Raw genomic sequence first — 27,375 nt, 5'->3', positions numbered from 1 at the left:
CTCTGGCTGTTCTATGGTGGGTGGATGGATGGAAGGAAATCCAGAGTAACAAGGAGGAAGATTTGTTTGGAGGCTATTGAAGTAATTCTAAGTGAGAGATGATGGAGTTTGGACTAAGGTCATTAACAGTGGAGATGGAGAATGAATGGATTTAGGAAATATTCTGGAGGCAAAGCCAGCAGAACTTGCTGATGGATTGAATGCGAAGAGTGAGGGAAATGGGCAAATCTACCGCAGGATGACTGAGCAACTGGGTGGATCATGGTGTCACTAACTGAGAGAAATTTGAGAGACAGGTTGGAGGTAGGGAATCAGGCGTTCTGCTTTGATACGTTCAGTTATTATCAGTTGCATGATTGCTTGCTACCCCGGGGCAAACCTCTCTGACAAAAGCTGGGTTAGAGTATAGCAGACAACACCAGCTAAAAGCCAACAACAGCTCCTCTCCTTGCCCCCAAGCACCAAAACTTACTAGGTACAACTTACTCCCCTTGCTGTACGATTCGGTACAAGCTACATGGTGGAAGGAAATGCGGACAGAGGTGTATACTGAGCATCAGTGCACAACCTCTTCACAGTCATCCCACTTGCCGGTGACTGCAGTGCAACTGATTTCCTTAACGAAAGGCTAAGCAAAGAGGCAAAAGCTTTCTCTTTCCTCAGAAACTCTTCCCTTTTTCTTTCCACACTCAACCAGGGGCATGCCTACTCCTTCAGGAGAGGAGATCAGAAGAGTATTAAAGAAGTCCTTCTGGATAAATGAACCCTCTGTCCATATTTACCATCAGTACTATTTTCCCCAGTGGGAACAGGGAACAATAGTGATATACGAGTAAAACCATCTGAAACTGGTTAGCACAGAATAGTTTCTACAAATCCACATCCTTCTCTAGGCCAAAATTTATTCTTTTTTGTAACCTAGCATGTCTTTTATTTTTTTAAATTTCAGCTTTATTGATGCATAATTGACTGCAATTCATTCTTGAATTATGCCCAGCAAATTATTAAACTTAGTCAATCAGAGATTATAAAATAAGTACCAAGTGACAGCACCGCTCAAATACAATGAATGCATGTAAAAATGTTCCAGATTTGACAATTTCACTGTTGAAATTGTCAAGCAGATAAATTAGAATCTCATTAGGGAGAATTCCCTGGCAGTCCAGTGGATAGGACTCAGTGCTTTCACTGCCAGGGCCTGGGTTTGATCCCTGGTCGGTGAACTAAGATTCTGCATACTGCTAGGTGTGGCCAAAAAAAAAAAAAAAATTTCATTAGGGAAGTAAAGTCTCAGTGAAAGGAAGGCGGAAGTAAGACACATGACAAAGGGGAGAAACATGTCCCATCCTGTCTGGACAGATGGGGTGGCAGGGGTGGGGGGGATGGATGAAGGAGTGGAATCAACGGAGGGAGGAATATGACAAAATCAACCTGATCTGAGCAGTAAACTGAGGTACTGAGGGCAGAGGCTTTTGCCCTCTTCCCTAACTGGGACTTTAGAAGGGAACTGCTCTGCAGCATGGACCTACTGTGGCCCCAAGAGGATAAAGAAGGCAGAGGGACATGGAAAGGAAGAAGTGTCCCTTGATCCCTACATGGTGTGGAAGCTGAATAGAGACCTGTTAGGCTCGAGGGAATATGAGGCAGAGAATCACTGGGGTCTGCAGCACCAAACAGAGTTGTTGAGGAGGCCAAATTGGCAGGGAGGGGCAAAAGGCCCTGACAGCTGAAAAAGACAAGACCACGAATTCATCAACTTTAGAAGCAAATTCTGGCAGGATGCCCACGGGTGGAACTGGGCCAACCATACCCAGAGAATTCCAGCTTGTGCACACCCAAGAACCAGTATTAGGCCAGGGACCCCTTCCTTCTGACATCAAAATGCCACACAAGCCCTCCTGTCTACACCTAGATGCCACTCTGGAGAGGAGCAAAGGTAGAATGCTCAGAATTTGAAATTCTGAGCCTGTATTTCAAAGAGAAAAAAATGAAACCTAAAGAGAGTGAAACAAATTGATTTCTAGCCTCTTCTACTATCCAGCAGAGTAGAGAATGGAAGTGAGACTTGTGAGGAAAATCAGATCAGTAATTGAGAAAGGAGCTAAATTTTATTTGCGTATCCAAATTTGTGAGGAAATTTGTGACCCTGCTCTGTACACTATATGTACTAAGAATCCAAAGACCAAAAATTTCATTCATTAGTGCTCTGCAGCTCACCTGAAACTCATATTTTTTCAGCTTTTCAGTCTAATTTGAAATCCTCATTCAGAAATAGGATATATAGGAGAAATGTCTGAAAGAGAAAAAAAAAAGTGCCGGTTCACCCACTAATGCCTAAGAAGCCCTGGTAGCTGTAATAGTAGCTATAATAGGTACTCTTATTATTCCGTACTACAGATTAGGAAACTGAGATACAAATTCAGTCAGTTATTCAAGGTCATAAAGTCAGAGCCAGTTTGTTTTTTACCTTTATTGTCTATACTTTCTTTAAAAAAAATTTAGTCAGGGCTTCCCTGGTGGCGCAGTGGTTGAGAGTCCGCCTGCCGATGCAGGGGACACGGGTTCGTGCCCCGGTCCGGGAAGATCCCACATGCCGCGGAGCGGCTGGGCCCGTGAGCCACAGCCGCTGAGCCTGCTCGTCCGGAGCCTGTTCTCCGCAACGGGAGAGGCCACGACAGTGAGAGGCCCGCGTACCGCAAAAAAAAAAAAAAAAAAAAATTTAGTAGTTATTACAACAAAATCATACCTGGGTCTTATTTTAGGCAAAGTGTACTCTTACTCAGGTTTCAAGTTCTTACTCTGCTTGACATACTTTTCTCACTTTGTGAGAGAAAATTGGACCATTTTAGACCATATGACTATGAGCCTGTGCTTGAGAGCCATGCAAGGAATGGCATTTTGAATAAGAGTACTTTTAAACACTTCAGGATGACAAATCCTCTTGGATGGGACCTAAGACAGCACTACTTTATATTGAACTTTTTTCTGCATGATAGTAAACATCCAGCACAGTCGTCACTGGCCCTGAGGATCTGAGCCACTGGTTAGAATGGGGATTCAAGTTCGCCCCACTGAATATGGCTTTCTCTAGGTGTATGTGAGTTGGGGGAAGGAGGCCCCTCTTTGATCTTGGATGAACGATTAGCCCATCCCCGGAGAGTATGGGTCTGCTGGAAGACTGGTTGGTGCCAGCACTGAAGGTAGAGACATGGGCCTTTTGAGTGTTTAGTCTTTTTAGATTGAACAGATTAACCCATTTTGGGAAGCAGATCCTACAGGCCATATGCCAGGTACTGGAGGAGTCACTTTCAAATCGTTCTCTCCTTTAATCCTTTTAACAATCCTGTGAGTGTTGTCAACCGCCCCCCTCCTTTTTGCACTTTTTAAAATTGAAATATAGCTGATGTACAATATTACGTACGTTACAGGTATATAATATAGTGGTTCACAATGTTTAAAGGTCATACTCCATTTATGCTTATTACAAAGTATTCAGAGCCAGGTTTTGAATCCGGGCATTTGTCTCCAGAATCCATTCTCGCTATGGCATTCTATTGCCTGTGGGGTGGACAGTGGAAAACATGAATCCTCGCGCACTGTTGGTAGACGGGTAGATACTAGTGTATTCTGGGGAGCAACCTGCCAGCACGTAGTGAAATTAATTAAACACAACATGTCCTAGCAATTTCGCTCCCAGGTTTAGGTCTTAGAGAGTCACACACAAAAGGAGTTGGGAAGTGTTCTGTCCTACTCTGCTTTCTAAAAGAGCTTGTGTCAGAATGATATTATTAAAATGGTTGATATAATTTTCCAGTAAAGCCACCTTTTTTGTTTTGTTTTCCTGAGGAAGTTTTTAATAACAAATTCAATTTCTTTAGTAGGCTATAAGGTAGCCTGATATAAGGCTATCAGGTTTTTTTACCCCTGAGTTTTCAGAGTTATAGATATATTCTAGATACTAATCCTTTGTCAAATAGGTGGTTTGCAAATATTTTCTCCCAGTCTGTACCTTCCTATCTTAATAGGATTTTTCATAGAGCAAAGGTTTTAAATTTTGATGAAGTCACCATTTATCAATTTTTTTCTTTTATGAATCACGTTTTTGATGTCAAGTTTAAAACTCTGCCTCACCTTAGATATCAAAGATTTTCTCCTGTGTCTCTTTTCTAAGGGTTTTATCGTTTTATATTTAAGTCCATGATCCATTTTGAGGTAGTTTTTGTGCAAGGTGTGAGACTAGGTCAAGACAGATATATTAAAACTTATGTATTTCTGTATGCATTTATTTTTGCCTATGGATGTCCAAGTTCTCCAGCTCTACTTGTTGAAAAGGCTACTCTTCCCCCATTGAATTGTGTCTGCACCTTTGTCAAAAATCAGCTGGGCATGGTTGTATGGGTCTGTTCCTGGGTTCTCTGTTCTATTGATTTATGTATCTACCCTCCCCTCCATCAATACCACACAGTCTTGATTACTGTAGCTATGTAGTTAAGTCTTGAAATTCGGTAAACTGATTCCTCCTACTTTATTCTTCTTTTTCAAAACTGTCTATTTATTCTAGTTCCTTCGCCTTTCCATACAAACTTTAGAACACAGTAAGTCTCCTACATACGAATGAGTTCCGTTCTGAGATCACGTTCATAAGTCCAACTTGTTCGTAAGTCCAACAAAGTTAGCCTAGGTACCAACTAACACAATCGGCTATATAGTACTGTACTGTAATAGGCTTATAATACTTTTCACACAAATAATATATAAAAAACAAACACAAAAAATAAAGAAACCATTTTTAATCTTACAGTACAGTACCTTGAAAATACAGTAGTACTGTACAACAGGTGGCATCCAGGGGCTGGCATCGAGTGAACAGGCAAGAAGAGTTACTGACTGGAGGAGGGAGAGGAGGTGGGAGATGGTAGAGCTGAAGGACCGTCAGCAATAGGAAAGGGGGGCAAGCTGCATGTGACTATGTACGCCAGACATGTGAACTAACTTACGTGACTGGACATCTGAACGCATGTTTGCATCTTTGAAAGTTCAAAACTTGAAGGTTCGTGTGTAGGGGAACTACTGTAATCTTACCTGTGTTTACAAAGAGTCATGCTGGGATTTTGACAGGAATTGTGTTTAAACCTCCGTACCCATGTGGGTACACAACTGATGTCTTTACTAAGTTTTGCAATCCAAGAACATGGCATGTCTCTCCATTTATTTACATCTTTGATTTCTTTCATCAGTGTTGTAGTTTTTAGCACAGAAGTCCTGGAGACTTTTTTCTTGGGAGTTTTAAAGTTACAAGTTTAATTTCCATAATAGTTACAGGGTTATTTATTTATTTCATATTGCATGAATTGTAATATTTTGGTGTCTTTTTTGGGGGGGAAATTGTTCCATTTCAACTAAGTTGTCAAATATAGGTCCAGAGTTGCAGTATTCCTTTATATTTGTCTGCACAGTCTGTAGTGATATTTGTTGTTTCATTCCTGATACTGATAATTTGTGTCTTTTCTGTTAGTCTTGCTAGAAGTTTGTAATTTTATTGATCTTTTCAAAGAAACAGCCCTTTGTTTCATTGAGTTGTTCTATTCAGGTTGGTTGTTTGTTTTCAATTTCATGAAATTCTGCTCTTACCTTTACTATTTCCTTCCTTCTGTTTGCTTTGGATTTATTTCCCCCCATTTTTCCCCTAGATTGAGGTGGGAACTTTGATTACATTCATTTAAGGCTATCTCTTTCCCAATGTATACATTTAGTGCTATACATTTTCCTCTCAGCATTGCTTTAGCTATGCCTCACAAATTTTGATATGTTCTATTTTCATTTTCATTACATTCAATGTATTTTTATATTTCCCTTGTGACTTCCTCTTTGACCTATAGATTATTTAGAAGTGTATTATTTAGCTTCTGAATGTTTGGAAATTTTCCTGTTACTAATTTCTAGCTTGATTTTTTTGTGGTCAGAGAACATACTCTATATGATTTCAAATCTTAAAATTTGTTGAAATTTATTTTATAGCCCAAGACGTGGCCTATCTTAATGATACGTTACATAGGTACTTGAAAATGATTTGCTGGTGGAGTATTCTATAAATGTCAGTTAGATCCTACTGGTTGAAGGTGTTGTTGAGTTCTTCTATGTACTTGTTGTTTTTCTGTCTAGTTGTTTTACCAACTGTTGCGAGTCTCCAACTGCAAGTTTGGATTTGTATATTTCTCCTTTCAGTTATATCAGATCTACTTCATGTACTTTGCACACTGTTGTTTGGTGTGTACACATTTAGGATTGCTATGCTTTCTTGCTGCATTGACCCATTTATTATTATATAACGTCCCTTTCGCTCTCTCTGTCAGAATCTTTTCCTCTGAGGTCTACTTTATCTGATATCAATATAGCCACTCCTGGTTCCTTTTAAATAATGTTTGCATGATATATCTTTTTCTTCCTCTTACTTTCAATTTGCCTATATTGTTATATTTAAAGTGAGTTTCTTGTAGACAACATATATTTTGGTCTTTTTTTTTCAAATCACTCTGCCCATCTTTGTTGTTTAATTGGTGTATTCAGTTCATTAACATATAATTATTGATATGCTAGGGAGTAGATCTGCTTTTTGTTTTTCTGTTTACTCTCTCTGATTTTTGTCTGTTTTCTTTTTTCTGCTTTCTGTGAGTTAGCTGAATATTTTTTAGAACTCCATTTTGAGTTATCTATAGTGTTTTTGAGTTTATATCTTTATACAGCTTTTTAGTAGTTGTTTTATGTATTACATTACATATACATTACTTAACACGGTTTACTGGTGTTGTCATCTTGTTCAAGTGAAGTACTGAAACCTTACTTCCCTTTATCCTTCCCTGTTTATAATGTAATTGTCTTAATACCTTTAGAACCACATCAATGTTATAAACTTTGCTTCAACCATCAAACACAATTCAGAGAACTCAAGAGAAGGAAAGCTAGCTGTACATGCATACATGTTTGTTTACACATATATTTGTGCCCTTTCATCCTTCCTGATGTTCTAAGACTTCTTCTTTTATCATTCCCTTTCTATCTGGAGAACTTCTTTTAGCCATTCTTTTAGGGTAGGTCTGCTGGTGACAAATTCCCCCAGTTACCCTTCATCTGAGAATATCCAAATTTCCCCTTCACTCCTAAAGGATATTTTATTTTCACTGGGTATAAGTTTCTGTGTTAACAGTTCTTTTATTTCAAAATCTGAGAAAAACTGTGCCACTCCCCTATAGCTTCCATGGTTTCTGATAAGAACTCTGCTCTCATTCAAATTGTTTTTCCCCTTTAGGTAAGGTGTCATTTTTCTTTAGTTGTTTCAAATTTTTTCTTTTTATTTAGTTTTCATAAGTTTAATTATATATGTTTTAAATGGATTTCTTCATGTTTATTCTGTTTGGGGTTCACTTGCTTCTTGAATCCATATGGATTTCTTACCAAACTTGGGAAGTTTCTGGATATTTTTCATCAAGTGCTTTCTCAGCTAAATCCTCCTTCTCATCTTCTTCTGGGACTTCAATGACACAATGTCAGACCTTTTGTTATAATCCCACAGGCCCCATCAATTTTTTCAGCCTATTTTCTCTGTTGTACAAATCAAGTACTTCGTATTATCCTTTTTTTTTTTCCCTTTAGTTATTTATATTTTTATGTTCTAGAATTTCCATTTCATTCTTTCTTGTAGTTTCTATGTTCTGGCAAGGTTCTCCATCTGTATATTCGTTGAGGCCATATTTTCCTTGAATTTCTTATCCATATTTTCATTTTATTATTTGGACACATTAATAACAGCTACTTTGAACTCTGTGACAACTTAATCCAATATCTGAGCCCACTAGAGTCAGTTTCTATTGAGTGTCTTTTCCCTTGAGTATAAATTACTGTTTATAATTTCATATTTTTATAATTATAATAGGGCTATAATTTCCTATTTATTTGCATGTCTCGTAATTTTGGTTGAAAACTGGATATTGTGAATAATATGTTGTAGAAACAGAAACTACAAGAAAGAACGAAATGGAAATTTTCATTCTGTTATGTTCTGAAGATTAGTTGTTGGTGTTGTTATAGGAATTTTGGGATGGGGGGGCCTCAAAATGCAAATTTTATATTTCCTATGTTGTGCATACAACAGTTGACATATCTACTTAGTTCTTTTGGCTTCTAGCAGCTGCTTTTTTAGCCTAGCCTCAGGGCATCTCACCTGCATTTACATAGGTCAGTCACTGGCCAAAGACTTGGACAGATTTTGGGGGTTCATCTCCTCTATAGTGCTTTTGCTTCTGGGATTTTCCTTTTAAGTTTCCAGCTGCTCTCCACTGCCAAACCCTGTCTTCTGACACTTCAGCTGCCACCCAAGCTGGACATGAATTGAGGAAATGTATTCAGGCAAAAAAAAGCAGCAAATTTGCATATCTCACTCCAGTGCATTTCTGTCATTCGAAGATAGACTCCACACTGGATTCTGCCAGCTATTTTTGCTAGGTCCCACTGAGTCTCCCCTTTGCATGTGTAATTTAGTAGTCATCCAAAGATTTGGGTTGAGTTTGTCCAAATTTTGGTTTCACCCCTTATACCACTCTCTCTTCCAGGATTTCTGCTCTTAAATTTCCAGCATTTTTACCAGCCTTGAACTCTGTCCTCTGCTGTTTTGAGTGAGTAAGGCTGTGGTTTTCTGCGTTTGGAACTGGAGGATAGGGTGGGGCTGGAAAATGGGCTGGGGAAGGAAAACCTTCAGACAGAAAGACCACAAAAATCACAATTCTTACCCACTGCAGCTAAAGTCTTTCATGGGTAAATTCTCCTCTGCTTTCTGCCTGCTTTTGTTCACTTTCCAGGGCCTTCAAATATTGTTTTTTGTTTGTATTTTGCTCAGATTTTATAGTTGTTAATTGTGGCATAACTGGCCTGACAAAGTAACTCGAAATCTGGAACCAAGACTCATATATACACTGTATACATTTAAGAGAACATTTATAAGAAAATCCTTCCCCCCATTTTTTTGTAGTCACAAGGATTTGGATAATCTAAATGTCTTTAGAGGAATGGCTATGTTAAATGTTCTAAACAAATACATGTTGGAACACTAAACAGATGTCAGATGCAAGTATGTACTAGATCCCAGGGATACAGTATTAAATAAAACAGATAAGTCCCTACTCTCTTGGAATTTACATTCTAGTGTGAGGAAATACATAATAACTATATAAACAAATAAATATGTAATTTAAAAGGTGGCGATTAGTCCCTTGAAGAAACGCTAAGCATGGTAAGGCAGCAGAAAGTATTGGCTTAAAAAAAAAAAAGTTGAAAGAAAAAGTATTGGCTAGAGAGAGGGATTACCTGATAGATTGACATTTGAACAGAGATCCAAATATAGTGTGGAAGTAGGCCATAAAGATAACTGTGAAAATATATTCCAGGTAGATGAAATAGTACAATGGCCCTGAGGCAGGGGCATGCCTAGAATATTCAATAATTAGCAAAGTGGACAGTATGGCTGAAAAGGTGTGTATGAAGGGGGCGAGTGTTAGAGAGATAATTGGAATCCAGATAATACAAGGGGCTTTTCGGTTATAGTAAGAACTCTGGGCTATATTATGAATGAGATGGGAAGCCATTAGAGCATGTGAAGAAGAGGTTAAAGTGCGTTATAGGTACATATAGCAACACGAAGAGAACTTAAAAGCACTGTGTTGAGTGGGAAAAGGAAGATTTATAGGAAGATATCACTTATGTTCACTCATGAGCACAGATTTAAAAGTCCTATACAAAGTATTATTAAACTGATTTCATCAATATATAAAAAAGATATAATCAACTAAGCTGATTTTATTCCAAAAACTCAAGGTTGATTTCACATATGGAAATAAATCTTTTACTTGCTACACTGACAGAATTTTTAAAAATATATGATCATCTCAATTCAGAAGCAGCATTTGACAAAATTCAAAATCCAATTCATGATACAAGTAATAGCAAGTAGAGCACATTACTGATCTGACAACCATTAATCAGAATCTCACTTCAAATACCACACTCAATGACAAAATACTAAAATCTTTTCCTTCAAGTCTGATAATGATTCAGACTTCCACCAACATCACTCTTCTTGAACATAGTGATGGATCTCCTGGCCAGTGGAGTATAGCATGGATAAGAATAAATGATATAGAATTAGAAAGGGTGAAATAAACTGATATGATGTTCAGAGACGATATGAGTATAATATATGTAGAGCATAAAAGAATACAGATAAATTATTAGTTAGTAAGTGAGGTTATTTAGCAAGGGTGCTGCTCCATGGTCAACACACAAAAATTGGTTACATTTCTATATAAAAGCAAGGAGAAAATGAAATTTCTAAAGATCCCATTTGCAAGACGTTTAAAAAAGAAACAGTAAATGCCTAGGAATAAATATAACAAAAGATGTGCAAGAAGAACTTTGCACATAAATCTATAAAACATTGACAGCAATTAATGAAATGGAGCACACAGACCACAGATTTGGAAGCCTCAGTATTACAAATGTATCAATTCGCACCAAACTGATCCAGCATAAGAAAATCCCATCAGGGTGTTCAGGGAACTTGACAATCATGGAAATGCAAAGGTCCAACAATAGTCCTTCTGGAGATGAAAAACGTGTGGGACTTGCTGTACCACATACTAAGACCTATTAGAAAGCTACTGTAGTTAAAACAGTGAGGTACTGATGTGAAGATAGACGTACAGACCAAGGAATGGATTAGGGTGTCCAGAAACAAACTCGCACTTAATAGAAAAATATGGAAAGGTAGAGAGTAAGAGGAAAATTTTTTTTCAATGAACAGTTTTGTATTAATTGGATATCTAGATGGAAATAAAATTCAGCTTGGCTCCTATTCTAACCACACAGAAAAATCAGTTGCACATGGGTTGTAGAACTATGGAAAGCAAAATACTAACACATCCAGAAGATAAGTTAGTAAGATATCTTCATCATTTTGGGGTAGGAATGATTCTTTAAATAGGCACACACAGCATTAACCATGAACAATCGATAAACCAGGCTACATTAAACTTCTGTTCTTCAATAAACACCCATTAAGAGAGTGAAAAAGCAAACCACAGAATGGGAGAAGATACATGCAGTACATATAACCAGAAGGGATTACGTGTGTGTGTGTGTGTGTGTGTGTGTGTGTGTGTGTGTGTGTGTGTATATATATATATATATAAAATACAAAATCAACAAAGAAAAGACAATCCATTAGAAAAAAATGGGCAAGAGACTTCAACAGGCACTTGATCGAAGAGGATTTTCAAGCAGTCAGTATATGAAAAGGTCAATCCCATTAGTAATTAGGGAAATGAAAAGTTAAACCAAAGGACATAACATAACACATATACTGGAACTGGGGGACAATGCCACAAGATAGCAAAGATATGGAATAAAGTGAATTCTCACGTGGATTAAGTGAACACTCATTTCCCTGGTGAAGGGAGTATAAATTGAAAAATTTGTAAACAGTCTGGCATTAACTATTAAAGTTGAGGATATACATACTTTATGACCAGTTTTCTCCTAGTTATATTCCCAAAGGAAGCATGTGCACATGCACAGGAGGCACTTGCAAGATTGTTCACAGCAGCATTGTTTGTAGGAACCACAAACTAATCATTAGGCAGTTCACATTCTGTTTCTCTTCCTTCTGGGTACACGGTAGGCTTGTACAGGAGGTATATATGGCAATGAGACTTGTTTTGGCCAATTAAACGGGGCAAAGAGGACATGTGTCGCTTCCAGGGTGAAGCTTTTGGTGCCAGGGTGTGATCTGTCTTGTTCCCTTTTCTCGCCTAGTGATTACGGAAGCATGTATTGCAATGGAGTTTCATTAGCTTGAGTACCTTAGTGACTACGAACAGAGTCCCTGCCAACCTACAGCAATAGTAAAAAATTATCTTTTGTGGGGTTAAGCCATTAATATTTTGGGTTTTTGTTTCCTGTAGCATGATCCAGCCCATTCTGATTGATATATAACTCAAATGTACATCAACAGTTGAATCAATCAATAAACTGTGGTTTCTTCACAGAATGGGATATATTTCTACAGAAATAAAAATGAATGAAATTCAGCCGCACTCAACACATGGATGAATCCCATCCATGGGATGGAAAGAAGCCAGACACATGGAAATATATACAATTTAGGTATGGATGCTCAACTGGTAAGGCTATAAATAGAAGCAAGGAAATCAATGTCATGAAAGTTAGGATGGTGGTAACTTTGCAAAGTCAAGAGAAGAAAGTTGGGAGGTGACATAAAAGAGGCTTCTGGGTGTTGACAGCCTTCTGTTTCTTAGTCTAGGTGGCGCGTACACAGGTACCGGCCTTGTGATAAACCATTAGGCTTAACATTTTTGTTTACTTTTCTGCATGGGTGTGTGTTTTGTTTACTTTTCTGATGTGTTCAATTAAAAGGGATTTTAAAAAAAGATTACTAGTCGCTGTAACAACAAACCAAGGGTATAATGGCTCAAAAAGATAGAGATTTCTTTTTCACTCACGTGAAATCCAAAACAGATGTTCTTAATTGGTGGGTGGCTCTCCTCTAAGTGACGTTCAGGCTCCTTCCACCTTTTGGCTCCGTCATCTTCAACGTGTAGCTTTCAAGGTCATATGCTCAAAGGCCAAAGTGGAAATAACACGGGGGACTGTGCATAGGAAAATTTAAGGACCCAAATCACAGAGGTAGCACACCTTAGTTCCACTACCATCCAATTGGCTAGATTCAATCACATGGCCAGACTTAAGAATAAGGGAAGCTGGGAAAGAGTACAGCTAATTTTCCGGGAAGAAGAAAATGGGTGCGAGGAACAGCTGGCAAGTCTCTGCCACAGCATGCATATACCAAAACCACCATCTATTTTGCCAAAGATACACAGGTGTACAGGGGCACACAACAAACACATTGTGGGGTACAAGAGGAGCAGAAGTATGAATCAGGAATAAAGTAAACAAACAAAATAAAGAACAGGAGAGGGGCCTTTCTGAGCCAGTCCTAATATAGCGCCATGAACATAGAGGAGGATTATCTCAATTCTCAGCATCAATCTATGTACCCAAAACAGTGAGAGTAAAGTCAAGTAGCAATGGTGACAGCAGTGCCATCCTAACCAGACTGACTAAAGTTGACCTTAGATTTTGCACCTGTTCATCCTCCCTTGGCTCCTGTCTGTTCTCTAAGCCTCACTCCCTGGACTTTCGATTAGTTCTCTGAGTAACTTATTGACACCCTTCCAATAATTTTTCTTCTTAACCATCTTATTAAAGCCAAATTTGTACAGAGCAGATTTATTTTACCTACTGAACTTCCAGAATATGCTGACCTTTCGCCCTTACAGCGGGCACCCTATTTTGTCCCTGGCTTCGGCAGGACGCTGCTGCAGAAAGCCGAGCGCTTACACCTGCCTCCAGCAATAACAGCCAAGCGGCAGGAAGATGACCCTTACCTCCCAAATCTCAAATGAGTGCATCTAGTCGGGGGCACTTATTTTGTACTCAGAACCCTAGCTGCAAGGATTTTAATTTCTCCAGATGGCAAAGAATTTGAGGCAACCAGGCCAATATATAAGTTTACTATGGTGGATGCATATTATGAAGTACTTCACAGCTGACAGAAGCAACAATCTAGATGTATGAGCAGCTACATGGAATATACTGGCTATTTACCTATTTTCTTTTGGCTTCTACACTCTCCATATCTCCCTCTGCAGCACACCTCCCTCTCAGCCCCCACGTACACACCCTCTGGAGTTGTGTTGTTGCAGCTGTGACTCTGCAGAGTGTACTTCCCAGAATCCACTGGCAGGTGGTTCCATTAGGTTCTGCCAAAGGGATGCCATAGAGGGAAACTGAAAATGAAACATGGGGGGAGAGTCTTCATTCCTGTTTTCCAGTTGCTGTCACAGTATTTCAGCTGCAGACAGTTGTCTCTGGCTACTAGCTTCTTTTGCACTCAGCAGCAGCTTTGCTACACTTCTGAGACACCAGCAGCAGATCAGCTCCCCCCTTGGCAGTCAGAGAACGGTCAGACCTTGCTCCCTCACCCTCAAGGCCATTTCCTTCCTCAGAAGTCCAAGCACCAGGTATGTGGAGGGAGCCTCCCCATAAAGATCTGAGTACTGACCAGTTAAAAGTGGCCCCTTTTCTGAGCTCCTAGTTTCTGGTAATTATTTCCCTTCTTCCCTTTTGTTTTCCCAGGCCTTAGGACATTATCTGATTTCTCCAGTTCTTAATTTTTAATTACATCAAGCATCTTCTTTTGTCTCAGCCTCTATCACTTGTAATCAATTCTCTGCATTAAATGCCCTCTATTTGAAACACTTAGTATGGTTTCTATTTTCCTGAGTGGGCCCTGATTGATAACATAGATGGATATTAAAAACACAATTGAGTGATGGAAAAAAAGAAGACAAGATTTGTTGACAATACTCTATAAATAAAGCACATGCATGAGAACAATTCACATTTTACAAGAATACTTGCACAAGTAAGAAGATGTTAAATAAGGGTGCTAGATATACCTACATAGAATTTACTCTAAGGTAATAAAGCTGATCCAGGGCCCACCAACCTTCCTATTGTACATGAAGTTAGAAATGCAAGCTTCATTGACGGGAATTTTTAGGAATAGAGAGAAGTTCTCCCCGAAAGGTAAAGAAGCAGCGCTGTCCCCTCCATCCTAAATCAAGCGAGGAGGGCTCCAACACAACCACTTATAGTCATTTCATGTTTCCAGGAGAGGGAGAGACCTTATATTCATTCAGCATTACATTCTCTAGCAAGACGCTTGCTACACTCAGAAACTTATAGACCTGGCTCCATATGGCCACTGGGGTGGAGCCTGGGGCAGAGGCTTCTTGGGAGAAAGTAACCTGAGTCACTTGTGAGGGTTTGGAGGCAGAGAGAGAGATATGGAGAAGTCAGAGTCAGGCTAGCTGGGACAGGGCAAGGGGAGTCAGCTGCTGGCGGGGCTGCACTTCTGCTGTTTGGCAGGACAAACATGCATGAGTTTCCCGGGAGCTCCCAAAAAGGTAACCACTCCTAAGGTATTTGTTGGAACCTCTCCCAGGAGGGCTGCCCGCCAGGGTGAGGGACTTCAGCACTAGGACGCTGTGCATACGCTGTCAGTGTCAGGAGCTGAAGAGCCGAGGGGGAGTGTGGGCTGAGTATTGTAAGGAGGGAACCAAAACCAGTTAGTGTGCAAGTGCCATGGCGGGACTCCAGAGAACCCCAATACCTCACACACTGAGCCAACATTTAAATGCCTGTCTTAGTAGGACACACTGACGAAGCTAAACTAAATCAAAGTTTAGCCTTTGTGCCTCTAACATGCCTTCCCCCATCCCAGTCCTACAAGTGATAGAGGAGGTAGAGAATGAGTGAAAAAAACAGACCATGAAGGTTTCCCCACCCCCCACTGAGCTGCAGGGAGAACAGCTTTGAATTGGATGAGTTGCTGACAGGCCACTGAAATGTGGGAAGGGGCGGGGGAGACAAATATATTTAAAATAGTAATATTTCAGATTGGTCTCAGCCATGTTATAGGGAATAAATGGAACATATTTACACCAGAGTACTAACAATGTAGAAGGACCCTTGAAGTAAGGCCAAAATGATAGGGGCTGTGGCTACCTGTGAGACTCCTGAGAAGGGTAATAGTAAGTAGGGTGTCTCTGCTTAATCAAAACACATCATCCTGTGACCATGAGGATCAAGAGAGTCACACAGACCTAACTGCTAACATCCTTGAATTCCTGAACCAATGCCAACAGCCACCAACCATCAGGTTTCTAGTTTTACAAGAAGAAAAATCTAATTTGTTTAAGATATTCTTTAGGGGGATTTCCTTTTTTTGTTGTTGCTTTTCTTTTGTCACAATCAAAATGTAACTGATAAACTGATAAAATCAGTATCTCAACTTCCTCATGTGAGCATTTTTTTCCCCAGTTAAGAGTCCAATTCATAGGACTGGGGAAGTGTTGACCGGCATCTGGTAAGCTAATTAAATGTCTGAAGCACCCGGAAGGAAGCAGAAAGGGTTCTGTGATCAAGACAAGGTGGACAGGGTGGCCAGAGAAGCTATATTAGCCAGGGCATATCATGCTAAACACTAATGCAACAGAGGTTATTCCTTGTTCAAAGAAATGTGGATATTCTCGATCAAGCAATTCTCCTCTAAGCAGGGACTTAAATATCCAGACTCCTTCTACGCTCTGACTCCATCTTCAAAACACGTGCTTCAAGGTCACCCTGGAAGGCAGAAGAGGGGGTGGAGAACACGGAGAAGGCTCGTCCACTCTTGAACTGTCTTGGCCTGGTAGTGAAACGTCACTTCTGCTCCCTTTCCACTGGGGAGGACGATGCACACAGCCCCACCTTGATGCAAGGCGCTGGGAAATGTAATTTAACTGTGTGTCCAGGAAAAGGACATTTGGTGAGCATCTAGCCCGGTTTTTCCACAGAAGAAAAGGTGATGCTGGTGTGAAGATCTGGAAGATGAAAATGAACTCACCAGGGAAAAGTATCTTGAGAAGATGGAGTGGCAAATGTAACGACCCAGAAGTAGAAATGGCTTGGAACACTTGAGGAATGGAAAGAAAGCCTGTGTGGCTGCAGTTTCGTGTGGAAGCAGTGGGTTAAGGTGCAGTTGGAGAGGGAGGCCTGGGCAAGATCACATAGGGCCTGGGAAGGAGTTTGTCTTTTGTTCTCAGAGCACTGTGAATCCACTGAAGGATTTTCAGCAGAGAAGTGACATATCTGACTTACATTTTAAAAAGCTCACTTGGCTGAGTGGAAAATGAATTGCTCTGGGGACAGGAGTGGAAGCAACTGGACCAGTAAGGTGGTTACTGCAGTAGTCGAATGTGCTAGAACCAGGTGGACAGCCTGGGAGGTCACCAGGGATGGAGGACAACGTAATTAGAGGTCTCTGTGAGAATCTGTAAAGGGCTTCGTGAAATTACGTAAGTGGTTGAGTGACTGGAGCCGAGCTGTGTCTCTGCCAAGACCATGTTGCTTCTTTGGGAACTGTGCTCCCTTAGAACAGTGTTACAGGAACAAAAGCTGGAGCACCCCGATGACTGCAGGGGCAATAAGCCTCTAAAAGGGATGCTGAGGAAGCATAAGCACAGACTGCTAGCCAAACCCAACTTTATTCTCGTCTCTCACCACCCCTCCAACCCTTTTTCATTTAGAGAAAAGCTGCAGCAAGCCTGTGACTTTTCAGCTCATTCTTAGTTCATAGATGTCTTAGAATCAGTTTAAGATACAAAACCAGTCTCAGATGATTGCAATGTCTAATCCTACGTTACAATAAATAATTTGCACCTATTGTAGCTTTAACTATTTTCGCCTCCCAGCTCTGTCCCACTTAAGTCAAGGAGCCTGCACTGGGGAAGGGAGGAATGGTCTGGATGCTCTCTGCTCTTCTCACCTCCTCTCCACCTAAGAGCTGCTGACTGCTCTGGGCCCAACTGCAGAGAGGAAGGGGATAAAACAGTGCTTGCTTGACTGGGTGTTTCTGTGCCCCACGGGCCTGCTAGATATTTAAAGGGAGCATCATGCTGTCCCTTTTCTGCAGTCCCCTTTACCTTGGTGGATGCAGCTTTATTCTGGGTGGTTTCCTGAGACTCCCTCCTCAGCCCACATGGCACACTCCTAGCTTCTTTGTGCTAAGGTCTCCTTGCCTCTTCAAATGGTCCTACCGGACAGGACTCAAGACCAGCTGACACTTCCCTCTCCTGCAAGGTGCAAAGGATACACTCATGCATGGCTTACCACGGCAAATTCTGGGAACGCAGGCCAATGCAAAACCAGCAGCACTCCCCTGGCTCCACCCCTGAAACAGTTAATGAATCTCTGTTTGCCCTCCACATTTCCAGGGCAGGAGTCAGATTCCAGGTTCACCATTTCTTGGCTTTAGGAATAAATACCTCAGGCTTCCCAAATGCTCCCAGTGGAATCTCCAATTACACTCTTTCCCACTCTTGTTTACTTCTTACTATGACTGCACTCCTTCATTCTGTTCTCCAATTGTTCCTTAAACTGATCTCACTGTTCCTTAAACAGCTGGCATGCTGTTATTTCTTAAAGAAATATATATTATTCTCTCTTCAGCCTAGGCTCTTAACGTTAGACACTGAAGCCCAGGCATGGACTTGAAGAACAGCTTGTCCTGAAGCTGACGATGGAGCGGGGGGGGACCCAGACTCAGGAAAGTCCTGCTTTCAGAATTGATAGAAACGCAGATGGAGGCTTGGCTGAGTTAGGGGAGCCGGGGTCCTGAGTGAGACCCAGAAAGATGTTTATGTAGGTGGCTGGAGCCAGAACAGGCAAAGAAAGAATCCAAATTTTAAGTAAGGGAGGAAAGCAAAAGAGGGAGGAAGGCAGACCCCAGCTGTCCTGCTGAGCATGATAATAAAGCAGGGAAAATTAATCAAGATCTAGAAATATAAATAACACTTGGGAAACAGAGATATATCGCCTATAAAAAGGCGATGTGTGCACTACAGTGAGACAGATGCCCTGCTACTCCAAAACATCCCTTAGACTTTATGGCTTGCCTCCGTCCCTGTTATCCCAGGAGATTCCTGTCCCATGGAGCTGCCACAACAGTTGTCTCCCCAACAATCCCCAGTGAATCCTGCCAAGCTGGAGAGGACTGTCAGGGTATTTTGTCTTGGCTGCCTGGTAGCCAGCTCCACTCACCAGCCTCACATCACCCCCAAGATGGAAGTCTCTCTAGTAGGCTGTGTGAACCCTCTGTCCCTTTGAAGTTCACGCTATCCCGCCTCTCCTACTCTTTGCAGATCTCCTGTATCTGCCCCCTTCTTCAAGAGGTTGGCACCTGTTCCACGCTTATGTCTACCATCATACTGGAGACCTTCAAAGTCCACGCAGAACCTCTCTCAATACCTGAGGCCTCCATGCATTAACCAATCTCCGGGCAACCTCCCTTGCACACCTCTCAGGCACTCACCCCTATAACTACACTCTAAACTTAGCCATTGCCTGGAGCTGCTCTGCTTCCAATATGAATTATTCAGGCATTCCAGTTTCTGACCACAGTCTCCCATCCTTCTAGGTTACTTGTTCAGTTACCTCCAATGCAACAACCTACTCCTGTCTTTACTCCACTCACCTGTTCTACCAAATTCCATGGTCCAGCATAGCAATCACTTACTTACGAACGGTCTGAAATTCCTTTGCTCGTTTATTTCAATTGCATGGCAAGTTTCCAACTCTGGATGATCCCTCAGTACTCATTTTTTCCACAGCTACACCTAGATTCCTGAGTACGTAGAGAGAACCACAGCATTGGGCTCACTATAAATTCATGAATAATACCACTATAAATTCAAACCCCAGGCCCTCAACATTATGCAGCAATCCTCTCCCTGCTGCGACCTGACCTCTCTCTCATCTTAATAGACCTTTCAACAGCATCTGTCGGCCGAAAACCTCCCCACTCCTTCCACATTAAGAAATTCATTCTCCTGGTTTTACTCCTCCATCTCTGGCCCCACCTTCTCTTCTTGTCCCCTTTATTGGTTCATTTTCCTTTACTCATCCATTAAATGCTCCTGAGGGTTCTATTCCAAGCCACTTTCTCTTCTCGTTCTCTTACTTTGGATATCTTATCTATTCCTATGACTTGAGTTACCTCCTCTGGCTGCTGAGTTTCTGTCCCACTTCCAAGTGAACATCAAGGTACCAAAAACCCAACCTTTTGAATGGCGTCACCAGCCCAACCAGTTGCTCAAGCCAGAAACCCAAGACTTGCTTCAGATTCCTTTCTCTCACCAAGCCGCAATGTGCCACCAGTTCTACTCACTGAAGTTCTCCCAACCGCCTCCGCCTATTCCACCGTCACTAGTTCACAGTACCCTCATCACGTGCCCGAACCTGGGCTCCTGCAACACCCCCGCTTCTCATCGGTCCCACTCAACTGGACCCTGTCATCCTTATCACCTCCTTAGATGGATCTCAAGTGACCGGCTCAGGAATACAAAGATAAATATGAGTTGAGAAGACTGCAGCCTAACGCACAAAGCAACTGTCACACAGTATTTAAATGCTGAAATTGCACTCGTCACGTAGCGCTTTGAGAGTGCGGATGAGGAAGTTAGTTCTGCTTTGGGAGTAACGGAGTAGGAAACAACTAGGCTGTTTGGAAAGATGAGTAAGACTCTGCTGATCAGATGAGTCTTCAGCAGAGAGAAGCACATGCAAAGGTACTGAGCAGTAGCTGCTGGATGGTTCATAGCCCAGTCTCCAAACATGCCCTCTGGTCTACACAGCCTGCCTCAAAACACCCACCTTACTGGAGGCACCCAACTGGCTCCGAGCCCTGGAACCTGTGTCCCAGTGGTCACTCTCAGCTCTTGTTCTTTGAAATAGGTAGAACAGGCTATATCTTTATACCTGGGCCCATGGCAGATGCCTTCTGGAAGGGGCCAAGGACCTATCATCCCAGTTCATCTTCTCCCAGCACTAGCCTTCCCTGCCTATAGCTTTCCTAAGACATGCTGATTTGGGCCCACTACAAGGCAGAAACAACAGACAGACCCTTCTGCCAATGAACAGCCCAATCTCCACCCCAAATAGCATCAATCAGTTGTGATTTATGAAGAGGCCCAGCTCCTGCACCACCCCCCCTCAAAGAACAGCTCACAATCTGTCAAGAATCTCTAAAAATCCTATAAAATAAGCCTGTTGAAAGGCCTACCTTGAGCTCTCCCAGAGTCTTCCTCAGTCAACAAGTCCATTCTTTACTCTTCGGCCCCTAACCCTGCCTGGAGAAGGTCTTTAGAAAACAGTAATGCTTACGACACACATCAGCCACAGCTACAGTCTATTGTGCACCTCCTGTGCACCCAGCCCTAGCTACAGATTTCCTCATTAACCCACACCACACGACAATCCCATGAGACAAGAATCCTACCATTTTCCAAATGAGTAATATGACATTCAAAGATTAAAAGACTCAGCAATCAGTGGCAGGCCTACCTGATTCCAAAATTTGTGCCCTCAGCCAGACACACACCAGGGCCCTATGGGACAACAGATACTAGGAGTAGTTTGGGCCATACAGGTCCAAAGATGGAGATAAGGATCAGGGGAAAGAAGCACTCAGTACAGGGACAATCAAACCATCCTGACCTAGAAGCCCAGACTGACGTGCTCAGCCAGGATGCTGGTGGGCTACCAGCTGCCCCAGAGCCAAGAAGCAATGCCTGCCCCAGGCCTTCAAGGCCTGGGCAGACCAAAGCTGTAGAAGCTATGAGTAAGCAGAAGGAGCTGATGTGCAAACAGGAAAAGGACAATAGAGGAGAGTGGAGATGCTAGGACAGAAAGCCCACATGGCTCCTGAGAGATGGAAAGAGGAGCCACACCCAGAGATGCATTGAATTCCAAACCATGTCGTTTCCATGACACTAAGGGCATCCACAATTCCCAGATACTCCTGCGTTCTCACAGTAACTCCTTATTCTTTAGCTAGCCCAAATGACTTTATGCTTCCTGGAACCAAGAAGCCTTCATTAGAGCAGGGCTGAGCCAGGGGTTTCATTACATTTTGTTCTTGGGATGGAGTAAGGGTGGTACCAGGCCCCGGGTCACAGCCTGAGTACTTCAGAGTACTGAGCCTGGAGTTTAAGACTTGCCTCCCCTTTCAAGGGGGGTCCAGAGGTCACCTGCGCTTGTAGAGACAAGGCTGGAGCTTCAGGCCTGAGAGTTGAGCCTTGGGCCCGACCCGAGGAGGCCCAGTCTTTTGAAAGTCAAACAAGAAGAAGTGGCTGTTGGTCAGGTCCTAGGGACAGAAAAGACCCAGTGAGCTCTAAATCCTCACCCCAGCTCCTCAAACCACCTCCGTCCACATCCCATCCCTGCCCAGAAAGCTCCCCAGGGCTCTCCCACAAGTCATGCCTTCAAGGAGCAAACGTCTGTGTCTGATTATGACCTCCATCCTGAACACCACTACTACCCTGAAGGGCCACACATGTGACAAAAATACGGACAGACTTCTTGGGGCCCTCACCTTGGAGATGACCTTGAAGCCCAGTTTGGTGACAGCCCCCAGAAAGGTCCGAACATCTTCAAAGCGGCTGCTGACCTCAGCCACTTTCAAGAGACCCCTGAAAAGGATGGAAAGTTCTGGGCAAATGCAGACACACGCATGTGCACATATACATGCATCTGTTTCCTGGGGACTCCTACCCTGGCTTCAGCACTCGATTTGCCTCCTCTAGGAAGTCTCTGATGTTGGTTCCCATCAGTGAAAGGCAGAACACAGCCACGTCTACAGATTCATCCTCCAGAGGCACCTATGGAGGGTGAGAGTATTGTATGAAGCACGCATTATGGGGAGGAGAAAGCCAGCACCGAGTGCTAGGGGTGCCGGGCAGAGAGGGCATGTTAGAGATTAGCCCATGAAGTTTGGGCCTAGGGCACAGGCCAGATACGTGGAAGGAGTGGGGTTTACCTGGGCCATGTCACACACAGTGACCCGGGGGTCCAGAGAGGCCAAGTCGAAGCAGTGCACAGGGTTCCGGATACTTGAAGCCAGGCGGCAGTCCCCACAGCCAAAGTCAGCCACCACCAGGGACGCAGGCCTGGAAGTGGAAGGCAGGAACAGCTCACTGGTCTGGTCTGAGCCCGTGACTGACACACCTCGCTTCTCACAATGCCCAACTCCCACTCACCGCTGGTGAAGATCCCTGGCAATGCGGTCCACTGGCTGCAGTGGCCACTTCTTGACTTGGCTCTGGAAGCCACGGTGGTAGAGGAGAAAGGCCTCAGGGTCTTCCTGGAAGAGGCGCTGCGCAGCACTGCTGGGCCCTGAGTACAGCTGTTCATTGAGGTAGCGGAACCGGGCCCCATCCAGCCGCTGGGCCATGCGGGCTCGCAGAGCCTCCGCCCGGGCTCCATGGCTGTCTGGACTGGGGGCAGGAGGCACCTCTGTCTCCTCTGCGGCGGCTGTGGCTGGGGCCTGCTCTGGCGCCTGAGGAAGCCGAAACTTGTTCTTCTGTCTACGCTTGTTCTTCTGCCGGTTCCGCCACTGCTTGCGACTCAACGTATGCGGAGGATTAGAGCAAGGGGTCTCAGGGCTTGGCTTGGTGGAGTCATTTGCAGCACTAGAATCCCAGGCTTTGGAACCTGCAGGGAGTGAGATGGGAAGGCATATTTGGGGCAATATGCCCTGAATTCAGAGGCTTAGCAAGAGACTAAACCTGAGACAGAGGTTGTGGCCTAGATGAAAGTACTTCTTATTCCCTAACCCCAAATCTAGTGGTGGCAGATAACCTCTGTCATATTTAGGATCAGCTGATCCCCCCTCCCTGTACCACATGCACTAATACCAGTTTGGTCAACATTGTCCAGGGGCTGGGCAGGATTTGAAGGGTCCTGTTTCTGGCATTTCCTCTTTCTTTTCTCTTCTGCAGCAAAGTCATTGCCAAGAAGAGCCCCTTTGTGGCACTTCTTCCTTTCCACTTCCTCTTCCTTGGAGTCACTGCTAGGTGGGCCCTGTTTTTGACGTTTCTTCTTCCTTTTCTTCTTTACTTCAGGAGAAGTGCTGGCAAACAAGACCTTTTTTGGGCGTTTCTTCTTTCTTTGCACCACCTCCTCCTCGTCCTCCTCGTCACTGCCAGGCAGACTGGGGGGCTGCTGGGGAAGAGATGCTGCCTCCAGGGCCCGTAATGTGGCCAAGAGCTGGCGGTGCTTGGAGCCCTGGGGGAAAACAAGGGATGAGAGCAGGGACGAGGAGAATGGATGGGGCCTGGAGAATAAGAACGGAGAGATGGGGACCTCATTCAGACACTGGTTAGAGGCATATGGATTATTCCCAGTCAACTTAACTTGTCATGAAGACTGCCAGACCCTGAAGAACTTTCAAGTCGCCATCCCAAGGAGGGCAGAGAAATCATCCACCCCACTTCCTTCATTGTGCAGATGAGGTAATGGGGTTCCCCAGAGAAACGTTCTCTGCACGTGATTTTCCTTCCAAGCTACAAGATCAAGGCCAGGGACCAGGAGTTCCAACCCTCACGCTCAGGCTTCTACCTCTAACTAATACCTTTTTATAAAAGTTAGGAAGGTTTCTGAAAACAAGAGTAACGGGATCACACGTTGTGTGTATTAAAGGTGCCTCCTTTAATAGTTGTAGTGTAGAGAACAAACTGAAAAGAACAAGCTGTAGACAGAGGCCAGTGGCACGGACTACAGCAATGGGTTGAGGGGTTGAAGAGGAGGGAATAAAGCAGACAGATTCCATGTTGGAGGCTGACCGAAGGGTAGAAAGAGCCTGAGCAAGTGCAGCAGCCCTCACATCGGCAAAAGCTTAAAGGAGAAGGTCTGCTGTCTGGGAGGCCATTCTAGGTTGAAGTCCTACTGGGCGGTCCTAAGCCAGGCACTTATCTTGGAGCTCCCCTCAGCACCACCTCCCTTTGAAAGGTAGTACTGACAACCCTTCAACGTCGTTCACTCTTGCTCTCTCCAGTCTCCACAGAGCACCCAATGACCTTTTCAAAATGCAAATGTGAAGAAATCATTCCTCTGCTAAAACACTCCACTGGCTTCTCTCTATCTTTACCGTATGCAAAGCTTCTAATCTAGCTCTCCAATTTCTACAGCACCCCCTCTCACTCTCTCCGTTCCAACTACACAGATTATTTCTGTGTAGGTGTGTGACCCTAGCAGAACATGCTCTCTCACACCAGGGTCTCTGCACGTGCTTTTCCTTCCAAGAAACCCTCTTTGCTTCACTAACTTCTACTCACCAAGTCTCTCTCAGTTCCAACGTCACTTTCTTTCGGAAGTTCCGGGATTTTCGGGCGGTCGCAGGCGCCCCCCTCCCCCTAATACACATGCGGCGCGCCCCATCTCTGGGATCCAGCGGGGTCCGTTCCGAGTGCCCCTGCGGGTCCACTCACCTTGATTTGCGAGTCGGCCGTGGTCCGAGGCCGTAAGGCTACAGACCCGAGGTCCGCGACTACTGGGGCCTCCTCGGCCCACTCCGGCTCCTCGAACATGGGGCTGCGGAGAGCGAGGTCGCGCGGTCCACCAGCCTCTCCACGTGCCCAGCCAGTCTCCAGGAGTCAAAGCGCTCAGAGCCTCCAACACAGGGCCGGAAACCAAAGAGTGAAAGCTAAGGCGGCTAGAGCAGCCGGCTCAGCGCCGAAAACCATCGAGTTTAGACACTGGTGGGCTAGAAGGTCAAGGAAGGCGGGCTGGAGGGCTGGGGGAAGGAGGCCCGCGCTAGTCAGAGAGGGCCAGGGGCGGGGCCGGGCGGCGGGCGCGGCCGGACGGGAGTTCCCCGGAGAAGGCTCCTCCAGCCCGAGTCCCGGTGAGTGTGGGAGCACCCGTGCCCCCTCCCCAAGTCTCGAGCTCTACCAGGCGGTCACCCCTCACTCCGCCTACTCCGTTCTGAGTGGGGAACGAAGGCCATCCCCGGGAAGGACCTCCGATCCCCTCCCCCAGGGTATAGGGCGCCTAAACTCCCCCCTCCCCCCAGCTCTGTCCGCGGGTAGGGTCTCTGTGCTTGCTCTCTGACACCCCTTCGGGAGGTACTGCCTCTTAATCACCCCCTACTTCGCCCGACCCGCCCTTCCCTCGCGCCCAGGGGACACAGTACGGGATCATCCCGCTGCCCCCCTAACCCCTTCACAGACCTCCAGTAGCCGGGGACGCAGTGCCCAGACCCCCACCCCAACACAAACACTTCTCTCCTTTAAGGGACAAGGCTTGGGGCTCACCCCCCCCTTCCCTGGATCCTTCTACAGTCCCCACGCTTTCCCAATCGAGGGGACTCAGCGCCGGGACGCTGCTATGGACGACATTTTCACTCAGTGCCGGGAGGGCAATGCGGTTGCCGTCCGCCTGTGGCTGGACAACACGGAGAACGACCTCAACCAGGGGTGAGCTGAGGTGGCTGGTGGGGGAGAGGAAGGGTAAAGATATGCTCCTCTCCTTGATGTGGGGTGCTCACGTCTGGTGCGGGCTGCTGACTTTCCTATCCAATGTGATGAGGGCTAAGCACAGCCAGTCAGCGGGGCAGAGGGTCTCCACACAGGAAGCTGTTGTTTGAGCTGAATCTGGACTGAATAAGAATTTCACAGGCAGAGGCTGCAGAGAACTTTTCTAGCCTCAGTAAACTGCATGGGCAAAAGCTAGGGGGCAAGACACCCAGAAGAGGGTGCCCAGAAATTGTCCAGAGTTCCATATGGCTAGAGGATAGAAGACCTCTGTGGGCTTCTGTGGGCTGAAGCACTGGGTACAAGCGGAGAACGACAGGAGATAAGATTGGAAAGGTCTGCAAGGGTCAGCCAGATCATGCAACAATATTTAGACTATAATAATGCATTTATTCCAAGAACAAGGGTTTAAAGCCATGTAATGATATGATGAGACTGTCCATTTGTTAAGTGTCATCTTGGATGCTTTGTGAAGAGCAGGTGGTGATGTGAAGAGTGGCACCAGAAGTGGTGATAGCTTGGACTGGAATTGGGGCAGGTAAAAAAGAAAAAAATGATCAAATTCCTGAAATCTTTAGGATAAAGAATTGGTGAGACTTGGTGTGGGAAGTGAGGAAGGTCAAAGATGATGACCAGGGTTCTGGCTTGGGCACTTGGGTAGATGGTGGTTCCTTTTACTGACATGGACAAGACTGAAGGGTGATGAGTTCCACTCTGGACATGTTAAAGTGACAGTACAGTGAGGTGGAAATGTTGAGTAGGCTGTTGGATTTCAAGAGAGAGATAAGACTTGGAGACAGATTTGGGAGACATTAGCATGTAGGTGGCACCTGAAGAGGAGGGTGTGAAACAGAGGGGATGAGAAACCTACAAGACCAAAAAGGAGCAACTGGAGGTTGAAGGAGAAACAGGAAAATATGCTAGTAAGGCTTGGAGAAGTGAATGTTTCAACAAAAGGGGAGTGGTCAACGGTACTATAGACTGCTGAGAGGTCAAAGAACTTGAGCACTTTAAAGTAACCACTGAATTTACAATTAATTATATATTTGATGATCTCTGTGAGGGCTGCTTCAGAGGAAAACAGGTGAAGAAACTAGACTAGGTTCCTTCATTTAAAGAACTATACTGAACTTCTGTGCTGGGTGCTAGAGGTCCAGAATCAGACATAATGCTCGCCTTCAAGGCAGCAGCCCTGTGACAGGTTGAATGGGAGGTAGAGAAAGTGAATGTAGACAAGTTCTTTAAGGCTGGCTGAGAAAGGAGGACAAGAAAAGCAGTAGTGATGTTGATTCAGGATGGTGGATTTTAATTTTAAAATTTTAGTTTTTGAGGTTGGGAG

General features: G+C 44.1%; 2 protein-coding genes across 4 annotated transcripts in view; one reads left to right on the top strand and one right to left on the bottom strand.

Annotated features, from left to right (window-relative positions):
* Positions 1 to 8,971: 8,971 nt before the first annotated feature.
* Positions 8,972 to 25,481, bottom strand: RRP8 (ribosomal RNA processing 8). Of its 2 annotated transcripts, XM_022563198.3 has the most exons (8): positions 24,996 to 25,481; positions 23,424 to 23,793; positions 22,767 to 23,220; positions 22,547 to 22,676; positions 22,282 to 22,388; positions 22,103 to 22,199; positions 21,759 to 21,874; positions 8,972 to 17,902 (listed from the first exon to the last, which is right to left on the bottom strand). In XM_022563198.3, exons 1-8 carry the CDS (start codon positions 25,092 to 25,094, stop codon positions 17,827 to 17,829), a joined length of 1,449 nt encoding a protein of 482 aa, XP_022418906.2. In that variant the 5' UTR covers positions 25,095 to 25,481; the 3' UTR covers positions 8,972 to 17,826. The 2 variants fall into 2 exon arrangements, with proteins under 2 accessions (XP_022418906.2, XP_022418911.1); XM_022563203.3 differs by having other exon boundaries at positions 8,972 to 21,874; positions 24,996 to 25,479.
* ILK (integrin linked kinase) overlaps positions 25,331 to 27,375 on the top strand; it is a 10,436-nt gene continuing 8,391 nt past the window's right edge. The window contains exons 1-2 of one of the 2 annotated variants that reach the window (XM_022563204.3): positions 25,331 to 25,408; positions 25,798 to 25,979. In XM_022563204.3, the coding sequence (XP_022418912.1) occupies positions 25,891 to 25,979 (89 nt within the window). In that variant the 5' untranslated portion in view covers positions 25,331 to 25,408; positions 25,798 to 25,890. Of the gene's footprint in view, positions 25,409 to 25,797; positions 25,980 to 27,375 lie in introns of those variants that run through there. The other variant, XM_089915221.1, reaches the window with a different exon arrangement.

Source organism: Delphinapterus leucas, chromosome 7 (genome assembly GCF_059928025.1).
Source record: "Delphinapterus leucas isolate spDelLeu-1000000601 "Yukka" chromosome 7, BTC_Dleu_Yukka2, whole genome shotgun sequence".
Classification (NCBI taxonomy): Eukaryota; Metazoa; Chordata; class Mammalia; order Artiodactyla; family Monodontidae; genus Delphinapterus; species Delphinapterus leucas.
Note: the sequence above shows the minus strand (reverse complement) of the source record. Positions and strands in the feature narration are given on the sequence as shown.

Excerpts from the sequence above, each read along its gene's own strand:
- RRP8 (XM_022563198.3), bottom strand. The coding sequence starts at position 25,094 with ATGTTCGAGGAGCCGGAGTGGGCCGAGGAGGCCCCAGTAGTCGCGGAC. Across the intron at positions 22,389-22,546 it reads CTGTGTGTGACATGGCCCAG|GTGCCTCTGGAGGATGAATC; the intron begins GTAAACCCCACT and ends CACCCTCCATAG. Across the intron at positions 17,903-21,758 it reads CCTTGTCTCTACAAGCGCAG|GGGTGGAGCCAGGGGAGTGC; the intron begins GTGACCTCTGGA and ends TAACTGTTTCAG.